The following is a 23,416-nucleotide window of genomic DNA, read 5'->3' as shown; positions in this document are numbered from 1 at the left end:
GCCTGCATTCAAGATATGCCCGTTTAAATAAAAAATACAAAGGCTTGGTGACTTAAACAATTATCAAATTAAGCAAGTTATGTCAAAGAAACTAAGGCGTGTATTTATACAGCCTCTCTTATGAGCACTGAACATCGTAGTCCTTTACAACTAACAAAATACAGAACTATTGTTGAGAATACATAATCATATGCAAAAAAAACTGGAAGATAATAAGTTGTTGGACATTGTTTGGATTAAACGGAGTTTTATTCGGGAATTAAGTCAATAGTTTCATGTGAGCTGTCAGCCACCTACTGATTAGAGCAAAGTCGAGTGAAGGCTTTCTGGGTGATAAGAGATGGGCTGTATTACTTAATTACTTAGGTCTTAAGCAGGTCTTAATTACTGTAAAAACCCCATTTTGAAAAGACCATGGGGGCTTCGATGCTACTGGTTGCCAAGCAACATGGGGTGCAGAACAAAGTTCAGCATTACTCTGTAACAATGGTTGAAAAACCAAGCATAAAATTACATCCAACAGCAGCACACACATTATTTTTGTAAGCTGTAAACTCTACATTTGTAGGTCAATTTTGCAGTGCCACAAGTTTCAATATTTGGCCATTATGCAGGGTCTCCATATATTCTGCCTGGCCTTTGGTCTTTACTGTGATCTATCCTCTTTTTGATGAAAGGGAAATGTTGCCATTTCTATGAGCTCGTAAACATATGACAGAACAGAAGAATATTCTAAACTTTTTAAAACCTGCATAAAATTTCCGAGAAAATTTCCGTTAAATACTGAAATAAAATCCCTTCCAAAAAACATTTTTCTGGTCAAGATTTGTCAATGCAAGCTAAAGAAAGACAAGTTCTGCAAATGTATAGTCATACCTGCAGTGCCCAATAAAAGTAGGACTGTGACCCAATAGACCCAGAATAATGCCAATGCCAGGAAAGTCCAGAGCGGCTGAAAAACTAGAAGTGGAATGTGAACGAACACTTTCCCTGCCACGTGGAATAAGGCAATTGTAAGAGCCACTCGTTTCCTCATTATTAGCATTAGTAACAATAAAATGACCTGCAAAAATGAAATAATCACACATTATGTTGCTACCTACACACAGCTGTTTTGTTACTATGGATGCATGATTAGAAGCTGCGGCAGCAATATCTTGGTATGCAATACATTATTTCCCAAAAGTGCCAAACGTTCATCCGCAATATTGGTTAGATCCTTCTCAAAAGTTGTAACATGTTGAGCAGATTTTTCTGGAGGGTTGCCTTCAACAGCAAATGGAATGTATAGATGTAATATCTCAACTGCATGGCTGAGGAAGAGCAGGGACAGATTTAAAAATTAAATCAATGCACATTTGCCCAACAAAATGAGTTTCTAAGAGATGACAAAAAGACATGGCAAACCGGGAGCCGACAGCCCAATGATTACAAACGAAGATTTGCAACTTCACTGATGCAGAAACTGCTCTCAAGGAGGTCCTCTCATTGCTGTCTCTCTCAGCTGATCTCACGTTAAAAACTTTCCTAATGAGTTACATCTAGTGTGGCAGAAAGCAATAGGTATAGTCAGCATGTCTTCAGTCCTCTTCTCCATTTGGCAGTTTCCTTGGGATAAACTTGACAGTGCATCACTTCATGCCCATATGTTCCACATTAAGCCAAGTTTCATAGAATCATATCATAGAATCCCTACAGTGTGGAAACAGGCCCTTCAGCCCAACAAGTCCACACCGACCCTTGGAGCATCCCACCCAGACCCATCTCCCCTATAACCCACCTAATCTACACATCCCTGAACACTATGGGCAATTTAGCATGGCCAATCCACCTAACCTGCACATCTTTGGACTGTGGGAGGAAACCGGAGCACCCGGAGGAATACCACGCAGACACGGGGAGAATGTGCAAACTCCACACAGACAGTCGCCTGAAGGTGGAATTGAACCTAGGTCCCTGGCGCTGTGAGGCAGCAGTGCTAACCACTGAGCCACCGCGCCGCCCCTATTTCAAATGCTATCACAACCATTTCCAAGACCAATGCCATCATTTCTTCACATTTCATTAATATAGCTGCCGAAACACTTCACCCTCATGCACTTATCATCTCCAGACTTAATTACTGCAATAGTAGCCTTGACAGTATCTGAGTATCACCTTTTAGAAACTATAGCTGGACAACAGTACCATCCACAAAGCTCTTACAATAAGTCCTAACACATAACCCTAGCCTTATCAATTTTCAGTGACTTCCCTTCCCCCAAAGTCCCGAACATATTCTTGCCTTCATCACAGCTTTCCCACCCTCTGCAAAAACCATTAGTAATACAATCTGGCACAAGTCATGTCTCTTCCAACTTTGAACTCCTTTGCCACATCTGTCTCATATGCCAGTTACCAGCAAGACTGATCCCACTGCTACTTTCACACCTTTTTGATTGTTTGGCGATTATTTTAATATTTGGAAATTCTGCAGGCTGCCAATTGCTACAGATAGTGAGAAGCGTTTCTTGTAAACACAATTTGAAGTCAGTTGTCTTGTGACACCCACTGCAAAATTAATGTAGAGAAAGGTCATAAAATTAACATGGATATGAAAATTAATGTATACTGCAATTAATACATATGACAGCTGTTCCATGGGCAGAAAAAGGCAATATTCATCCATGATTATCACTTATATTACAGTCGTGGACACTACTGGACAATTTTTTTAGCGTGGCCAATCCACCTGACCTGCATATTTTTGGACTGTGGGAGGAAACCAGAGCACCCAGTGGAAACCCATGCAGACATGGGGAGAATGTGCAAACTCCACACAGACAGTAACCCGAGGCTGCAATCGAACCTAGTGTTGTGAGGCACCAGTGCTAACCACTGTGCCACTGTCATGGATTGCCTATTTAAAACCGAGCTGAGACGGAATTTCTTCTCTCATAAGGTAGTGAATCTATGGAATTCGTTACCGCAGAGGGCTGATGAGGTTAAGTATATTCAAGGCTGAGACAGATTTTTCATCAGTAGGGAATCAACGGTTACAGGGAAAAGAAAGGAAGTGGAGTTAAGAATTATCAGATCAGTAATCATCTCATTGAATGGTAAAGCAGACTCGATGGATTGAATGGCCTACTTCCACTCCTGCATCATGTGGTTTCGTTTGCAAAGGTTTCAAGTTGCAACAAGCTGGAAACAGATACTGGATCACATCACCATCACAAAGTTACACTGATATTATTTCCCTAAAGCAGTTTAGCAACATTCCAGACAAGGGGTATAATCTTCAAGAGGTAAATACTTCATTGATTTTGCCAGCAGAACGCTCTTCTTTGTATCAGAGTTTAAAATGGTAACACAAATGGAAAATGCATACATGATTATTTTTAAGGCACCTAAGCCCCTCTCCCAGTAATTTTATTCCACCTACACATCAAGTATATCAACATGGACCTGACAGTATGATAAATGATTATCACTGTTACCATGCACCCAGACACACATTTACTAAGTATGAACAGGACAGAATCAGGCCATTCATGCCAACAGATCCATGTTGGTGGTCACTTTTCACACCAGTCCGCTCCTACTGCTTTTCAGATTATCCCCATCAACATGTCCATCTATTTATTCTTCCATCATGTTTGTCTAGGTTCTACTTGGATGAGCCAGTGCTAATCAGTTCAATTACTTAATGTGGAAGTGAGTTTTTCATCCTAATCCCTGACCAGGTTAGAAAAAGGAAAAGAACTGTCGATGCTGGAAATATGGAAATCCAGTTCTGAAGAAGGGTCACTGGACCTGAAACATTGACTCTACATTGTCTTTACAAATACTGCCAGACCCGCTGAGTTTCTCCTTTTGCTTCTGAAGTTTTTTACTGGATTAAATAGGGACCATATTTGTAGCCCCTTGTTGCAGCCTTTCCTGCAAGTGGAAACATAATATTTGTGTCCAGTGTATAGAACCTTTTACATAATCTTCAAGACTTCAGTCAGAACACCGTGAACCTTGTCTATCTCGAGTAAAGAACTTCATTTGTTTAATCTTTCCTGATTGATAGGAACACTATTAGGCACTTTTCTAGTATTTCCACACTTAAATCAGTAATAATTAATTTTAAATACATTATGGGTGAAGTACTTACTGTAACTACTGTTGCAATAATGGCATACACCAGAAGAGCCTTGCTATTGTCTTCTGCCACCTTCTCATCTTCAAGTGATTTTTCTCTGGCTGCCTTCTTTTGATCAGCGTACAACCACCAAAGGACAGCGGTTCCACCTGTCAGGGTGTGATGGGTGAAACAGTGAGGCAGACAACAATGTTTGACAATAAAGAAAAAAACAAAGCTCAGAATTGAAGCTGATGTCCAGAGGGGTTTAGGGCTAGAGAAGATCTAATTCAGGAGATTGCAAGGCAGTGAGGGATTTAGAAATGAAGATGAGAATTATAAATTTGAGGTAGCACTGGACTGGGAGCTAAGGTAGGTCAGCAAGCATCCAGTCAATGGAATTTGGTACAAGCTATGATACAGCAGGACTTTTGGATGTATTCAAGTTTAAAGGGGATAGTGCATGGGAGGATAACTGAAAAAGCACTGTCATGGTTAAGTCTTGAAGTGACAGTCTATGTGTAAGACTGACAGCAATAGAATTGGCTTAAATTGGCCTACCAGGGCAGGCGCTGTAAGAGGACAGCAATTACTTTATGACGGAGAACGTATACACCATTAGAAGCTTAGCACAAAGTCAAATTGTAGAGGCTGAGAGTAATCTGGCAGAACCAAGGAGATTGCCTACTGAAAGAGACAGAATTGATAGCAAAGTACAGAGTGGGGACAGGACAACAAAGGCTTTGGCTTTTCTCTTGTTTGACTTAAGGAAACTGCAATTCAATGTGGACAGGTTGTTGGAGACAGTTTGACAGTTGAAGAGACACATTCAGTGTCCCCCAACAGAGTTGTAATTTTCATCCCATGTTACTTTAAGGAGGGGTTAGGAGAGCTGGTGGGGAGGCGCAGCTGATGACAACGTAGAAGCTAGATCACATTTTAGGATTAGATCACTGCAGGACAACACATGGCTATGTAAAAAAGAAGGGCCTCAAAAATGAATCTTTGGATATCTCCAGAGGTTATGGTGTGGGTGCAAGAAGAGAAGTGACTGCTGGAATTTGAGTGTCTTCAACTGGATCCAGTGAGCTAGGCCAGGGAGACAGGGATTGAAGGAACTCCAATGAGGTTAGAAAATCCAAAAATGCATGATATACTAGGGCCACAGTGACTAAAGGTGTAATTTGTGACTTTAATTAAAATGGCTGTAGTAATGTGGAAGAGACTGGTACCTCACTATCACATGTGAAAAGATGCAGAAACTTTTGCATGAAAAACTCTTGACCTTTTTTCCTTCTTTGGAATCCAAGCTTATTCCATTCACGATCAGAAAATGAGAAGCACTGTCTAGATCAAAGAAATATTCCGTCTTGGAGTGGAGAATTAGAAATAGATACAAATGGATCTTAACAATTACTTAGCTCAGTTTTAAAATATTCTTATCACTTGCAATTAATCAACTTACCAATTGAACCCAGGACAGTGAGAATTGCAAGGATCCAAACAAGTACTCGGGAGATGTATCGAATTATAACCATTAACAACATCGACAAAACTGCCAAGACACAAATAAACAATTAGTGCACAAGTACTATACAGGATTGAACTTTCAAGGAACTTCAAGTGACAGACAAGGTGAGATTGTAAATGTTTCATTTGCCACGTTTCATTTAGAAGTAGAGCTTCAGATCTGACAATTATGGAATTTTGTTACTGAGTGGCACAGCAGACTAATAGTACACTGGACTTCCCCCTCTGGGAACCTGAACTCTAATCAGGGCCCGAAAGATGCAAGAAAATTTCATGTCCTGCTGCTGCCTGGTAAACATAGCCTTTGTAGGATCACTTAAACTTTCATTGAGAACCTCATTTAGCTTCGCATCAAAAATCAACTCTCCTCAGACAGAAGAACACTGCAAGAGGAGTGGGAGCTAAAGCTGTTGAATTTGGCATTTTGTGAATCTGTAAAAACAATACACTTCAGAGGCAAAATCTCATTCTTTGAAAGCAAGACAGAAATGACCAATTATACAATATTACAGAGCACAGGTCCCATTCAGACAAGGTCCACGCATCTCATTCATCAAAAAAATACTGAAATCCAGATGGGAATCACAATAAGTCTGTACCCGCTCTCACTCTGTTATTCTCTGTTACTCTTCTGCTCTGTCTCCACTCTCTCCCTTCCTTAGTATTTCCCTCTTTCCACCCCTTTTCTCAGTCTTTGCCTCTTTTTCCCCTTTCGCAGTGTTTCTCTGTTACAGTACTTTCTCTCTTAGTCTGCCTGGATTTGCAGCTGCTGTAAGTGCAAAGAACAGATATATGACCAATTCACCTACATTCTAGAGTAGAAGCTTACTGTCACTTACAAACCACATGTTAGAAAAAGTTTCTACTTTGATGAAGATCTGCATCTAAAAAATTGACTGGGTCAAATTATGCTGAAGTTAAATGATGCTGGCTGATTGATATCCTGTTTTATCAAAAATAATTCGTAACCGACAGAAGAAGCAGACGTTTAAGAATCAGAGGTTTCCTTTTTTAAGATGAGGATGAGAAGATTTTTTTTTCTCCTTCCCAGAAATTGCTGGAAGTTTGGTCTTTATATTTATTCAAGGCTGAGATGGGCAGAGTTTGAAGACAAATGAGTCAAGGGTTATGGTGGGAAAACAGGAAAGTGGAGGTGAGACCACAACCAGATGAGCCACAATTTTATGAATCTTGGACCAAACCCTAAATGCCAAATGGCCTACTCCTGCTTCCAAGATTTATGTCCCCATATTCCTATTTTCCAATAATCTCAGACTCAGTGTTTAGCCAGCCCTTCTGAAGCCTACAAAACTCCTCCGAGGCAATAAAATACCACTCCAAACACTATAACATATTAGCTTCCAACTCTCTATATTCGCAGATTCAGAAATTTGAAGAAGTTAGAAGAGTGCTCAAAGTCAGAGGAGTGCAGAATAACCCATAATGAGAGTGAACTGGATACAAGTATTTAAATATTCACATGTAAACCACATATAACTGAACAGCATTTAAACTTATTTTAATCTTTAGCCACTAATGTTGGAAAGTTTTTGTTTTCTTTCATCATTCACAGGCTAGGCCAGCACTTATTGCCTATCCCTTATTACCCAGTGGGCAGTTGGAAGTTAATGTTGCTGTGGGTCTGGAGTCACATATGGGCCAGACCAGGTAAGGATGGCAGTTTTCTTCCCTAAAGGGAGGTAATGAGCCAGATGGGGCTTTCCCCCACAACAGTCAACAATGCATTCATGGTCATCACTAAATTCTTAATTCCAGATATTTATCGAATTCAAATTCCACCATGGCAGGAATTGAACCCAGGTCCCCAGAACATTGTCTGAGTCTCTGGATTAACAGTCCGATAATACCACTAGGCCATTGCATCCTCTCTGCGTCTCACTTTCCAGTTCAGTACTGAAGTTGTTTACTCTAAACCTCAACTGTGACTTTGTTTGAGGTGTCATCAGCTAATTAATTATAGAAAAATGGCAAGAGGTCAGAGGAACATGACATTTAGCACATTGGGAGTTTAACCTTGATTGTTAGGAGAAGATAATAACAGGAATTTGATTACTGGATGTATGGTGATGGAGCAAATTTAAGCTTATGTCATCTACATTTTTAGAAGTTAAACAGAAAATAAACGTAAATGCAAGGAGTCCTTGTGATATGCATATAATCATAATATTACTGATACTCTGGATCCAGGAAAGCATATTAGTTGTATTTTTCCTGACATTAATTGCAAAGTGCCTTTGAAGCAGACAATGCCTGTGCTTTGAGGCCATACAAAATATTTATGTGATCATATGGCCATATCCTAAGTCTGTTTCTGGAACACACTCTCCAGAAGATGGTCATCTGAGAGATGGAGGGAGAATTGGGACATGTGTGAATCAGCAAATTACAGAAAAATTCAAAAGTTACTAATGGACAAGGAGGTGTTGCAGTGACATCATTCGAAAGGAGAGTAATCCAGAACAACAGTGCAAAAGCATGGAATAGGGGACAATCCAAGAGGGCCAAAGGCTTCTGGGCTATCAGCAGCAGTAAGGGTATCCTTGCCTGCAGTTGCTGCAGATATTACTCTCCTCTGCACCTTTTTCCATCCAAAAGGTGGAAAAGAAGATAATACAGGAAAGGCTTTCAAAATTATGGCCAAATATCATAGATAGAGGTGCATTTTTGGAAGTTTTGTAAAGAGATTAAAGACTTGAGCACTCAACTGGAAAACAAGACATCGGAAGTGACTAACTCCAGATTGATCCCTGTGTCACATACTGAACAAGCTGGAAGGAAAAGGTAAGATTACAGGACTGCCTGAAAACCTCATTCTTGGGGCACTGACACAATTTACTGCAACACAGAAGGCTACATCAAAGGAACAGTAGAAGGTTTATCTCCAACACTAAAGCTACTCCAAGACTATTACGCCCATTTTATTTTCAGTAACACAAAAATCTTTACTGATGTTGTACATTTCCTTGATTTCAACTAACCTGTTAGCTGCAGATTTACATGTCAACATATTTTAATTTTAACTAGTCACATTTTGCTCTGAATTATTCTATATAAAAAGAAAAAAGGTTTCATGGATTGTTGAAAACCTGAGTAGAACCCAAAGAACAGTTTAGTTTGCCTGGATAGCCTAGCGAACATTTATATTTTAAACTAATTCCACAAATTAACTGGTCATGATCACATCCTGTTTGTGCAGCCTTGTTATGAAGAAATTGGATACTGTGTCTCTTATGTAACAACAATAAGCATAATTCAGTGGTATTTAATTGGCTGTATAATGCTATGGGACATTGTGAAGATATAATATAAAAAGTGGCTGCGTTTCTTTCCAACAAGAAAAGACTCCATTTCTGTTATTTTTCTACTACTTTCTCAAATAAACAAATCACCATCAACAATATCTTTCCTTAATGGCACTTCTGCAAGAAAACGAGAGAAATTTAGCTTAAAACTAATAAACTCTAATTTGAATCTTTGTGCCCAGTTCCAAAGCATTTTATCAGCATGCTGAACCATCCTGCACCCCATCTACTTATCAGTCAAGAGCTCAACTTACTATTTTGTATCCTTATAGCATGTGGATTATTTGCTGAGTCCACATTTCCATTTAAAGTTCCAGAGGCAATGCAGTAATCATATTGATGTCTTCTGAATTAGGGAATTCAGAGAATACATTTGTATAATGCCATTAGTTGTTCATATAATTTCCCATTAGATGAGACACTTATTTTTAATGTTAAGTTAACATCTATTAAAAAAATGCAATGCAAAATATATAGTGGTATATATGTGGGTGGCAATAAGTTGCTAAATGTAACAAAAGCATTCTAAGTTAAATTTAATTATTCAGTAATGCAACACTTGGTTCAAAACTGTTTTTTTTAATAAATGAAAAATGTATTCAAGATGTATTACCTAGAGATAAAAAGCAAAGTCCCACTATAATTTCTTTGCTGGTCATTACTCCAGTAACCACTCTCTGCAAGACACTATTGTCACTGACGAAGGTGGTCAGGGCCTTAATAAAGTTGACAGAGCAGACATCTACATCTGGGGCACAACGATGGAAGAATGGTATAGGTTTACTAGTGCAAAACAAAAACACAGAAAAAAATGGAATGTCAAATTAATATCAACAATGGAGATGAGTGACGACCATGATAGACACGAGTACATTTAGAATACTAGGTCTGCATAAAATATCAAACATTTAGGAGTAGCAATGAGTTCTACTCATTATTAACAAGGAAATCAAAATTAGCAAAATCAAAAAAGAGCTTTTGCTTCTTAGACCCAGCTTTTGTTGTAGCAAGGAAGTAAAATAAAATTGCTTACTACTTTTCTTATAAAACTCAGTACAATGGACATGAAAATTGTATCTACTGATAAATTCCTGACTTTCGTAGATGTATCCAGCTCCCAATTAGTTCACAGCGACTGAGAGTAAACAATTGCAGATAAACTGCAGAATTCAATTTCAATCAAAGCAGTTCCAAAACAGGTAGCCCAAAGAGGTTGGCACTGACAGTCTGTCCATATACCTCAGCCCTGCCTTTCCAGCCCTTTATTTTCTGTATTGTTCCCCTCTACGCGGCATTGAAAGCAACTGCCATTGTGCAGTGCTTTGATTCAAGTTTGCCTACACGGGTGGTAGTGCTTTCTCAATACAATGATTGACTGGTCCCTACATGGAAAGAAATTATACAGTATAAGCTAACAGTACCTATGCTTGCAACCTCAACAGGGACTGAGAAATTTTGTGATGCAACATGTTGTTACTTTTACAGATTCTAGTCGAGTTAAGTGCTTTTCCTAACTATTCTAAATGAGCAATAGAACACTTTAAAATAAAAATATACATGGATATTTAAGCTCCGATTTGACAGTTCAGATAATCCACAAATGCCTCCTTCCTTCTTGCTATCTTATTTCCCTTGGATGGGACAACACTGCAATCCTGGGCAAAAGCCATGGGCCTCTCGTTTCCACTGTGTAAAGTACAATATCTGGGTGAAAGTTTCTTCAGCACATTCATGACAGGGCCAGCTGGCAAACAGGCTGGAGTTGGTTCCATGGTCAAATGTGGGTTAATTAGGGACAGCCAGCATGGATTTGTCAAGGGAGGATCATGTCTCACTAAGTTGCTGGAGCTTATGAAGAGATACCAAAGAGTGTTGGTGAGGTAATGCTGTTAACCTGGTGTACATGGACTTGCAAAAAGGCATTCGGTACCACCGCACGACCTGTGAGAAAACATTACAGTTCATGGAATAAAAGGGACAGTAGCAATGTGAATACAAAATTGGCTAAGCGATATGAAACAGAATTAATGGATATTTTTGGGCTAGAGGAAGGTTTATAGTGGACTTCCCTAGGGGTTAGTATTGGGACCTTTGTTTTCCTGATCCTAAATGCCCAGAGTTTTGAAAACCATTTCAAAGCCTGCACATGACCTAAAACTCAGGAGAACTGTAAAGTCTGGAGAGTACAGCGCAGAACGTCCAAAAAAAAAAGTAACAAGCTGATGGAGTATGTAGGTACATGGTAGATAAAGTTCAATATAGAAACAGGGGAGGTGATATACTTTTTGATACAAAGAACATGGAGAGACACACAAAATAAAGGGTATTATTCTAAAAGGTGTGCTGAAGGAGAGAAATCCAAATGTAAATGTGCATAAATGATCTTTATAGGAGAGTTCTTTTTTTTAAAAAAAAGTGCATTAATATCCTGGCTTCATTAATTAAAACGAGCAGGGAAGTCATGATGAACTAGTATAAGACAATGGTTAGACCTCAATTGGAGTATTATGTATAGTTCTGGGTGTCACAATTTAAGAAGGATGTGAATGTATTGGAGAGAGAACAGAACAGCTTTGAGAATGGTTGTAGGTATGAGGCCGTTCAGTTATGAGTACAGATTGGGAGAGGTTAGGGTCATTCTCCTTGGAGAGAAGGCCAAGGGGTGACTTCATAAAAGTCCTCAAAATCATGCAGGGTCTGGGCAGAGTAGGTAGGGAGAGGTTGTTTCTGTTTGCAAAAGGATCAAGAACCTGAGGGCAAAGTTTAAAGTATTTTGCAAAAGAAGCAACTGGGAGATGAGAAGAAACTTTTACACACAGAGCATGGTTCAGGTGAAGAATGCATTGTCTGGACGTTTAGTGGAGGCAGGGTCGATTGAAGAGTTCAGATGTGCATTGGATAATTATTTAAATAGAAACAATGTGCTGTGATATAGGGCATGGGCAGGAAAATGACATTAAGTTGTCAGTCCAATTTTGGAAGCTGTTGCAGACACAATGGGCCAAAACGGTCTGTTTCTGTGCCGTAATAATTCTGCAACTCTGATAGCATTGTGGGTCTTCAAAGCCCAGATAAGATTCAGGCTTAACATCCATTTTGTTGCCACTTAGCTCCTCAAGCCTGCTCTGCAATTCAGTAAGATCAAAGCTGATCATCATTCCTGTCTACCACTGACAGATTCTTGATAAGGATGCAAAAGTTTATCTACCTCTGTTTTAAAAATATTCAAGGACAGGTTTACAAGATAATGAGGAGTATAGACAGGATTAACAGTAGGTGTCTCTTCCCTAGGATGGAGGATTTCAAGACAAGGGGGCATATTTTGAAGGTGAGAGGAGGGAGCTTTAGAAAAAGACACGGGAGACAATTTTTTTTTATAGAGAGGGTGGTTTGAGTGTGGAATGAACTTCCTGGGGAAGTGATGGGTGCAGGTACAATTACAATCTTTAAAAGACATTTGGATAAGTACATGAATAGGAAAGGTTTGGAGGGATGTGGGCCAGGAGCAGGCAGGTGGGACTAGTTTAGTTTGGGATCATGCTCAACATGGACTGGTCGGGTCGAAGGGTCAGTTTCTGTGTTGCATGACTCTATGACTCTGCTTCTACAACCTTTTGAGGAAGTTCCAAAGATTTAAAACATATTGGAGAAAAAAAAAATCTCCTTCTTTCTGAAAAAGATTCTAAAGAAGAATCATGCTGGAAACAAAATGTTAAGTCTCTCTCTCTCTGCAGATTCTGCACAACATTCCGAGTTTCTCCAACACTTGTTTTTCTTCCCCCTCTCTGTCGTAAATGGATAATCCCTTATTAATATGATTTCACTCTCAATCTGTATTACTCAAGTAATGAGACACAAAGGAGAAACCGCTCATGGTCCCCAGGTTCCATGCTTTACACTGTCTATATGATGTGAAACAGCTATAACGAATTCCATTTGGCATTCATTGAACTCAGAGATATTAATGATAATATTTCTGATAACTTGTTTTTGTTATAAAGCATCTCATGAAATAGAGAAGTCATGCCACTGGTCTGCCCACTGTATGTTTTTTCCTTCCCCCTCTGTAATAAGTCCATGTGAAAGTAAATCCAACTACAAATTTAAACCTTGATGCTTAACCCTGACTGTGTTGTATTTACCACCTTCCAGAATAGCCAGGAGATTCCATTGGGCATCCCTCATGCTCTGAGATGCATACCACAACCAAACAACATTTGTTGGTCTCTTAGCATGTTACTGTAGTCACAACACACAGATGGGTGCAAGGTTCAGTTCACAGGAGTGTCAGTCTACCTAGGACAACAGCTTATTGTCACCAAGCACAACTTATCAGAATTGGGGGAATAAATTATAGTCCACATTGTTACAGGGGTACGATATCATTGATCTCCAAGAATAAACAGAAGACAAAAGAACTTGTGGGCAACATTTAAGCTAAAATTAAGAGACAAAAGATGAATTATTAACAACAATGGGAGGTCACGCTGCGGCTGCACAGGACATTGGTTAGGCCACTTTTGGAATACTGTATCCATTTCTGGTCTCCCTGCTATAGGAATGATGTTGTGAAACTTGAAAGGGTTCAGAAAAGATTTGCAAGGATATTGCGAACGTTGGAGGGTTTGAGCCAAAAGGAGAGGCTGAATAGGCTCGGGCTATATTCCCTGGAGCATCAGAGGCTGAGGAGGTAACCTTAGAGAGATTTATAACATCATGAGGGGCATGGATAGGGTGAATAGCCTAGGTCTTTTCTCCAGCGTTTGGAGTCCAAAACTAGAGAGCACAGGTTTAAGGTGAGAGGGGAAAGATTTAAAAGGGACCTAAGGAGCAACTTTTTCACACGGAGGATAGTGCGTGTATGGAATGAGCTGCCAGAGGAAGTGGTGGAGGCTGGTACAATTACAACATTTAAAAGGCATCTGGACAGGTGCATGAATAGGAATGGTTTTCAGTGATATGGGCCGAATGCTGGCAAATGGGACTGGATTAATTTAGGATATCTGGTCAGCATGGACGAGTTGGGATGAAGGGTCTTTTTCCATGCTGTGCATCTCTATGACTCTAACACTGGATACAGTTTGAGGAGAACCACGTAGCAGTGAAAACAGCTTTGACGGAGGACCTTATAACAGCAATGGACCTGGTCTTGTCAAATACGTAACAAGTAGACTACCAAGATATTTAGCACAGGGTTCCAGAAATACAGAACATAACTTGAATAACTAAGACAAAATAATACTTGGCTTCAATGACAATGAGAACATTCAAGTTTGGGTCTTACTGGTTTTGTTAACTTTGGTTACGAGTACAAAGCTCACTTGGGGATAGAATGAACAAGTTAATTTCCAAAACAGAGAAATAGCCCATCAAACAACCACTTCCATTAACCAGAGGAAAGATTCAAAAGGGGCACACCTTAGCATCACGGGATATCATCAAGACCACAAACATTACTAGACTCCAGAGACAGAAGTATCTAATGCATGAACAACACTGAGTAATATTTGTCACAGTGAAACAATAGAAATTGGAGCAAAGCAGAAAGGCTTTGTTCGGGGGGTATTGCTGGGTAGTGGTTGTGGTTGTGGTTGTGGTTGAGATCTATATTAGAATCGAAAGATCAGCGATGAGCTTCTTGAGATCAAAAAGAAATTGTGATTAAATGCCGGATTGGAGCGAGAAAATGAGAGAGGTGGCAAAACAACTTTCAGAAATTTCACACTAGACTTTTAGCAAGGGACGAGAGAGAAAGAGAGAGAGCGAAAGCGAGAGAGCGAGCGAGCGAGACGGTATGAAAACACAATGCCTGGCCAAAAGGGGCTGCTGCTGACTTTAGGCACAGACCTTGCAGAGAAATTTTTTCTTTCTTTACCAATGACAGGAAGGGCACTTCCCATTAAAAGAGCACATGTGCTACAAAGTCAAATCATGTGAGATACTCAGACACAAAGTTTATATTAAGAATAGTTTATATTAAGAATTAAGAATAGCTGAAGTTTTAACTAAATGATATGCAAGTGCAAACTTCAGAACATAAATTTGTTGATCACAGCTTCTGGAGAAGCTTCACCATTTACCCAAAACACAGAAAACAGTTGAGTTAAAAAAACGTTTTTTTAAAAGTTTAATAGTCAGAGACATACATTATGACTTTTTGATATGGATTCATTCAGAATTTTCCTACCTTGATTTAACAGGAAGTTTAGGACACAAAATTGATCTTCCTGATGTGTATTTTGATGGTTCCAACTCATATGCGCATAGCCTAGACCCTGCAACAAAAAAAAACTGAATTAAAAAATAACATTTGTGGATTTGCTTCTATGCAGTAGATATGGCAAATCAATATTAAAAACTTTATCTCATTAGGATACAAGTATGTGGCAGATCAGTAGCAGAAGAATCAGTTTTCATTGCTTGAAAAATATCAACTTGTTCAAAACATTACGCAAGCAAAAGTAAAATTCCACCCAGTTTAAGAAAGAGATCCAGAGACAGCGAAACAACGCATAGCCTAGCACATCCTTATTTTCCAAAATCATTAATGGAAATGTAAACAGTTGAAAAGCATAAATTTATTAAAGAATGATCAGTATTAAAAGTAGGTCAGGGTGACTGGAAAATCATATAATATTATTTACATCAAGAATAAAAGAAACGTTTCAAAGATTTTTAAAAACTTGTTTGTGGGATGCAGACATTGCTGATTATGCCAGCATTTATTGCCCATCCGCAATTGCCCTGGAAGTGTTGCTAAGTAGCTTCTTTAAAATCACTGTGATCCCTGAGGGACTAAGGCACCAATAGTTTTGTTAAGAAGGAGTTTCAGGATTTTCACGCAGTTAGAGTGAAGGACTGGCAATATAGTTCCAAGTCAATATGGTGTGCGACTTGGAGAAGATTTTGCAAGTGGTAGTGACCCCACATATCTTCCCTTGCTCTTCTTATTTGTTTGGGCCACAAGCTCAGAAGGTATTATCAAAGAATCTGGGTGTGTTACTGCAGTGCATCTTGTAGATGGTACACATTGCTGCTACTGTGTATCAGAGCTAAAGGGAATGAATATTGAAGGGTAATGACTGGTGTGCAAATCAAGCAGACTACTGCATCCTGAATGGTATCGAGTTTCTTTGGCTGGAGTAGCACCTATTCAGCCAAATGGGGAATATGCTATCATACTCCTGACTTATACCTTGTAGACACTGGACACGCTTTGAGAAGACAGGTCGGAAGTTACTCACTGCAGAATTCATAGCCTCTGACCTGCTCCTGCAACTACAACATGATTCGTCCCATTCAGTTTCTGGTCATTGGTAACCCTCAGTGTGTTAATAATAGGGGATTCAGCATTGTGTGGCATTTGTGTGATGTGAACGTGACTTTTCATTTATCAGCCCAAGCACCAATATTGTCTAGGTTTTGCTAAGTATAGACACTGACAGATTCAATACCTAAGGAGTTATGAACATGCTGAGCATTGCACAATCAAAGTACACCCCACTTCTGACTTTATGATGAAGATGGTTAGGCTTAGGAGACTACCCTAAGTACTGTAATGTGTGCAGTAAATGTCCAGGGACAGAGATAAATGTCCCCCCAACCTCCACAATCATCTTCCTCTATACTAAGTATGACTCCAACCCGTAGAGAACTTTCCCCCTTATTTCCATTGGCTCCACTTTTCTAAAGACTCCTTAATACCACACTGAATCAAACTCAGCCTTGATGTCACCATACCTATGGAGTCCAGCCCTTTTGTCATGCTTGGATTAAGGCTGTTACAAAGTCAAGAGCCAACTGGCCCTGATGGAATCCAAACTGAATGTCAATTCGTAAGTTATCCCTCTACAAATGCCATTTGATGGAACTGTCGATGATTCCTCCCATCACTTCACTGATGATCAAGAGTAGACTGACATGACATTATTTCACCAGATTGCATAGGTCCTGATATTGTGGACAGGACATAGCTGAGCGATTTTCCACATTGTTGCTTGGAAAATGCAGTATTGAAGGTATCCTGAAGCAGTTTCGCTAATGCTGCACCTAGACTAGAGTGCAAGTCTTCTGTATTATTACTACTAAAGGCTTAGTATTACAATTTAATGGTACTGTCATTAAAATTATGAAAGTCATAAAAAGTGTTTAAAGTATTGCTGTTTAACATATTTATTTGAAAATCAATTCCCCACCACAGCAAAGGGCCAAACTGAAGTAAGTTTTGCACTGAATTCTTACAAAGAAAATATTAAAGTACAGAAAATGATTGAAAGTACAAGCACAATAATGTATGGGTCACTGGCATCTCTAAGTTAATAATGTTCAAAGTTCAACTGTTTATTAGAGTTTGGTCATTGGTCTAATGCCATCTCATCTGCTCATTCTTCAATCTTGATATTTTAATTCAGTTAGCTGTTTCAAGTTGCATAGCTGCAGCTACTTCAAATATGTCTGCAGGGGTAATTGATAAAGTTTGGAGATGAAAAGGACTGCAGATGCTGGAAGCTAGTGTCAAAAAATGCGGAGCTAGAAAAGCAAAGCAGGTCAGACAACACGCGAGAAGCAGGAAAGTCAACATTTTGAGTCGGAACCCTTCTTGAGTCCTGTAAACATTGACTTTCCTGCTCCTTGGATGCTGTCTGACCTGCTTTGCTTTTCCAGCTCCATTTTAATAAAGTTTGGAGTTCAGTAGTAATCTCCCAAAGGAACAGCACAGTTGTTCACGTATGTTGTCAAATGTCTCCAGAGTGCAATCATGTTAGGAAGAAGATGCTAATTATGGAGAACAATGACTTAACAAGCACAATTCTGAACATTTTTAATGATTTTGCACTGCTACTTTGCAATTCCCCTTATCCAAATAAGTGTCCCATTTTCTAATACAGGGTGAACAAAAGATGGGAAAGGTTACAGGATTATCACTGGTGAGGGGATGGTATTTCAATCTGTAGAGTGGATGAAAGTTAGTTTGTTTCACAGAATGACATGTTCATCTTATTTTAGATATGTTTGCAAAAATATCCCCAAACTGTTTGATGGTGTTTGTTGTTGGAATATTGATGCCATTCAGTAACAGTTTGGGAAGGGCCATTTGTTTCCAATAAAACAGATGCCAACAGTGATGTGCTTACTTTTATTATATGTTTACACTTCCAGAAAACAAAACGTTCTGCATAAGAAGCTAATAATTGAGATAAATAATTCTAAAATACCTCAAAATGAAACTCATGCTCTAAGAGAAAGGCAAAAATCTATAAATTGAAAAATTTCTAAATTTGGTTGAAGAGGTAGTCAAGGACTGGCCGGGGGCCCTTGTTATTGCTAACTGCACATTTAATCCTAAGGTTATGTGAACTCTTCTGAATAGTTTCAATGCTGAGCAAGAGTCACAGTATGAATAAAAGCACATTCTTAATCCTAATGCTTCTTTCCACCAACAATGTTTTGGCCTCACCATTTTCAACTGCAAATCTTTTAACATCTTCGAGTGTGCGTAGGTCCACATCTGGACATTTAGACACACACAGAGCCATGGACTTGATTTTGAAATGTATAATATCCAAGTTACAGGGATCCAAGAAAAAAACATACCTGAGAAAGGAAAAGAACAGAAACATATATCAAAGTTCAAAATGCAAACTTTCACCTTTCTTTTTGCTTCAATGCATTTTTCATCAACTAAAATTGAATAGTGTTACAGTTCCAGCTGTTGCTGTTACTGGACAAGTTAGAAGCCAGACTGAAATATGGCTTGATCCCTGTGTCCCATCAACTCCAGTTTTGCTAGCATTCTTCGACATCACAATCAGTCAAATGCTGTCCTGATGATGAAGATAATCAACACCATCTCAGCTCTTGAATTCAGCTCTTTACTCCATGTAATTTGTAATGAGGTCAGGAGCTCATAGGCCTAGTGGAACCCAACTGAATATGAATAAGCAGGTTAATGTTGAGTGCATCTTAATAGCACCGTCAACCACACCTTCCATTACTTTGCTGAATCAAGAGTAGACAAATGAGGTACTAATTAGTGGGTTCGACTTGTCTGGTTTTGGTAGACAAGACATGCCTAGGCAATCATCAGGTAGATGCCAATGTTCTGACTATACTGGAAATGTTTGGGTGGCACGTGGCTAGTTTTGGAGCAAATATCTTCATAATTATTCATGAATGTCATCAAGGCCCATAGACTTTGCAGTATCCAATGCAAGACTCCTTCTAATTTTTTTTTAAATTTGGTATGCAGAGCCAAGTGGTCTGTGCATGGCACTGACATCGGAAACCTGAAGTCAACGAGTCAGTATGCTGATGGCGTGTGGAACTTCAGTGTGGCTGTATGGCCACACACTTTAAAGGGAATATTGATCCAGTGCCTTCAGTCATTTATTGATTTTATAACCTTTCATCATCACAATGGGGCATTTGTAACTTCAGAGTTTGCACGCCCACTAAATTGCTTATAAAGTCTTTTGAGTGGGACTATAATTAAAAATGCTCATTTAATAAGCGATTCAATGAAATTAAATGCACTGGTTAATTCTTTAATCAATTAATGTGTTTTTTTTAAATTTGGTAAATTTATCAATAGACATTGAAGAATTTTTTTTAATCATAATATGAACTCAGAGGTCTGTCCACCTTATAAAGGGTAGTCAGTAGTTTGTGGATGCATGGATTTACATTAAACTGACATAGGGCTATAAAGGGTCATTGGGTAGGCAAAGGGTCAATTGGTTGGCATGGATGGGGCATAGGAAATGGATGAAGGATGGGGAGGGCTGCAGAGCCGTTTTTGTTTAATTCTTTTCCAGCAAATTTTAAAATGTTCCACAGCACTTTGAAACAGCCTGTCACTGTACCCAGAAGCCCCTGCAGTTGCCTCTGGCATCATTCTAGGTTCAAAATGTGCGATCTCCATTTCATCCTGCCACAACATACCTCTGCCACAAAATAATTCTGACCCTCTGGGTACTTCTTCTTGGTTTGGGTTTGCAAAGAAGGGAATTGTCCCAATTCTGCAAGTCAGACATCCTTGCTGTTAAAATTTAAAATCAAATTTTGTGTTTTATTTTGTCAGATTACAAATTAATGTTTAATTTGATTTATTATTGCCACATGTACCTGAGTACAGTGAAAAGGTTTGTTTTCCATGCAGTACAGGCAGATCATACCATACAAAGCGCATTACGGTAATAGAACAGAGCAAGGGATATAATCTTACAGCTGCAGAGAGGATGCACAATGTGCGAGATCAACATTAAACTTAAAATTTGAGACGTCCATTCAGAAGTCTAATAACAATGGAGAAGAAGCTGTTTTTGAATCTGTTGGTATGTGTATTTAAGCTTTTGTCATCTTCTGACTGATAGAAGAGGTTGGAAGATATTATGACAAGGGTGGGAGGAGTCTTTGTTTATGTTGCCTGCCTTCCTCAGGCAGCGAGAAGTATAGGTGGAGTCAATGGGTACATACATCCCAGCATTAGGGAGAATCTATAATGTATTGATGCACACCATTCTGTGATGCTGATTATTTACTTACTTATTATTTGTGTGGTCAAGACCACTCCATTCTTGTCCTTCCACTTTGGCGTTCTTTTGGCCGCAAATGTTTCCAAAACTATCATATCCAAATATCAACCTCTGGGCTGCTCCAGAAGCTATTGCAAAGCCACAAATAACAACCTAAACAGAGCATTTCACAAGCTTATCATCATACCTTCATCATAGCATTGTAATGCAAGCTGTTTTACATGAAGAAAATATTATACAGTTTTTGCAACAGCAGAAAATGGGGGAGAAAGTAGATTTTAACATTGGCAATGCCCAACTTGATCAATTTATGTGACCATTTGTTAATTACAGCAACGGCTGTGTCAGGAATGTGCGACGCAAACAGATCAAAAATGCCATTTAACACAAGGAGTACCATATAATGTTCTAAAAGGAAGCAAGTGAGTGTAAACACCATTAAACCACTAGAGTTATAATACAAAACCATAATGTGTATGGTCTCAGGATGCCTCTGATCATTCCAGCTAATCAAGCTAACAGTACCTGATTCACTGCTCCAAATTATATTATGCGTCTGTTATGGTGCAGCTCTCAGAAATCCAAAAATTAGATTAGAAAAGGTTACCAATATTGACATGCATGTAATTGACCCACATAACAGCCAGCTGATGTTTGTCTTGGAGGCATATAGGAGACTCCAGTCAGTGGTTGGTGCAGTGCTGGATAAGTAAATGTTACTGTTGATTGATCATGCTAATTGTGTTTCACTACATGCAGATGAGGGGCATATATTTAGGGTTGCATTAATTGTACATATAAGGAGACATTTATTCAAAATGTGCAGTTAGGAAATGTACACTTGTAATGTTCCAGTTTGTTAACGAATGCAAAATTAAGTGAAAGCGGTCTCCGAAATTATTCTTCAGCAACTCACTTTCTGAAGTAGGACAACTAAGTGAATAACTGTACAAGTTTCAAAACCACATACCAGCTAGTGACTTCTTGAAATCTTTCATTACCATTTACTTGAGCAAAATACTTTTGCACTTCATTTAGAACAGCGGAAATGTTGTACAGAATACCAGCAAAATCCCTAGCTCAATGCCCAAGGTGAATTAGCTGATATCAACTGGGATGACAGTTCTCTGTGTGGTAATGTGTACTTGTGAACATTAGGAGAGAACAGCATTAGGTTCTGCTTACATTCTCCTTCCACTCATCCAAATTATCTGTAGAAATCTGCTGTCTAAGCTTAAAAAGATGAAAATTCTTTTTAAGACACACTTGAGAACTGTAGGCACTTGTGGAAGTAAGTACCACAGCACAAGGAACATAAAAGGGACTGAAGAGGCGGGGGGGAGGGGGGTGTGGAGTGGAGGTGTTGGTCATATGAGTGGGAAAATCAACACAGTTCTTGCAACCCTGACAAGTTGTAACACTCTCAGCTTTCTAAAATGTGAAGGAATTTGGAAAGTAATGCACATGGGATCCTTTATTCATTCACGGGATGAGGGGTGTCGCTGGCCAGGCAGCATTTATTGCCCATCCCTAATTGCCCAGAGGGCAGTTGAGAGTCAACCACATTGCCATGGGTCTGGAGTCACATGGTCAAATCAGGTAAGGATGGCAGTTTCCTTCCCTAAAGGACAATAGTGAACCAGATGGGTTTTTCCGACATTCAACAATGGATTCTCAGTCATCGTTAGATTCTTAATTCCAAATATTTCTTGAATTTGCGATGGGATTCAAACCCGGGTCCCCATACCACTAGGCCATCGTCTCCCCACAGTTAAATTAGGAGCAAACATGCTTTCACCCTAAATTCTCACATATGCTTCAGTCAATTCAGCAGTGTAAAAGGCTGCAGAAACATTGATGACAGGCACATAATTTCCCTCAGGTGAAACAAGACACTGCATGGTTGGTCTGGTTTCCTCCAGTCAAGTCTCCATACATTACTCAACATATGCCTTTGTAATTCATACTACTTCTGAAGTCAGGATGATTACCCACTGAGGTAAATTGGCTAGAAGTACAAGCCCTGGCATGGAAGAATAAATATAATTTGCCTTTCTGCTCAAAATCAAGACTTTATTAGCAAGTTCTCACATTGAAATTGGAAGGTTATTACAGTAGATCATAAAAGTAGATGCATTCAGGAATTTATCTAACAGTGAGGATTAAGATCTAAGATTATGGAAAAAGCCAATATGAGACATCACATGACGAAACCTGGGGCATCTCGGGAAGTGGAACAATTGTGAAGCACAATAATGTCAGCCAAATTATTTTTCAAACTGACTGAAATAAAAAGACCATATTAGCTGAAGCACAGGATATGCACACGTCGCAAGCTACAAGTTCTACTGGCTGAGGATGGGCTGTTGTTTAACTGATTGCTGCATGAACTGAGTAACCAGTAGCTTTCAGTTTCAAGTCTTTCAACTTTTCTAAGTTATGTGGGTTTAGTGCTAAATGAGTCGAGCAAGCATTATTCACGGCAGCTTTACAGGGATTTCTTTCAATGCTCTGCCATAAGAATTGCTAAATGGACTGTGAATTAAAATCTGTGCCAAATGGATGCAGTACAAGGTAGAAGTTCATAATAGCTAACTGATTCAAATTATCACCCAAGACTTTTCAAGGGCATGGAAACAAGAGAGGCCATTACCTTCAGAACAAAAGAAAACTTCTATCAGAGATAGAACTGGAAAGTGGGGAAGTTATTCTAAACCAGCATATCAGAATACATTGGAGAGTACTACACACAATTCTATTCACCATATTGTGAAATGGTTACAGAGGAACTGGAGGGGGTGCAGAGATCATGGATAAGCACATCAAGGAAGATTAAACAGGCTGGGATCATTTTCCCTTGAGAAAGAATGACAGAGCGGTCGCTGAAGAAAAGAGGTCTGAAAAAAAAGTAAGATTTCTCT

At 39.2% G+C, this 23,416-nt stretch overlaps 1 protein-coding gene across 1 annotated transcript in view; it reads right to left on the bottom strand.

The window, feature by feature from the left end:
• Positions 1-23,416, bottom strand: part of LOC109918942 (choline transporter-like protein 1) — a 65,251-nt gene that overhangs the window by 21,907 nt on the left and 19,928 nt on the right. Inside the window, exons 3-9 of the mRNA XM_048595111.1 lie at positions 20,506-20,648; positions 18,419-18,555; positions 15,149-15,236; positions 9,575-9,744; positions 5,574-5,663; positions 4,142-4,278; positions 877-1,063 (exon numbers count right to left, since the gene is read on the bottom strand). Of these exons, the coding sequence (XP_048451068.1) occupies positions 877-1,063; positions 4,142-4,278; positions 5,574-5,663; positions 9,575-9,744; positions 15,149-15,236; positions 18,419-18,555; positions 20,506-20,648 (952 nt within the window). The remainder of the gene's footprint in view (positions 1-876; positions 1,064-4,141; positions 4,279-5,573; positions 5,664-9,574; positions 9,745-15,148; positions 15,237-18,418; positions 18,556-20,505; positions 20,649-23,416) is intronic.

Source organism: Rhincodon typus, chromosome 3 (assembly GCF_021869965.1).
Source record: "Rhincodon typus isolate 14 chromosome 3, sRhiTyp1.1, whole genome shotgun sequence".
Classification (NCBI taxonomy): domain Eukaryota; kingdom Metazoa; phylum Chordata; class Chondrichthyes; order Orectolobiformes; family Rhincodontidae; genus Rhincodon; species Rhincodon typus.
The sequence above is the reverse complement of the archived record's forward strand: the minus strand, read 5'-3'. Positions and strand labels throughout refer to the sequence as shown.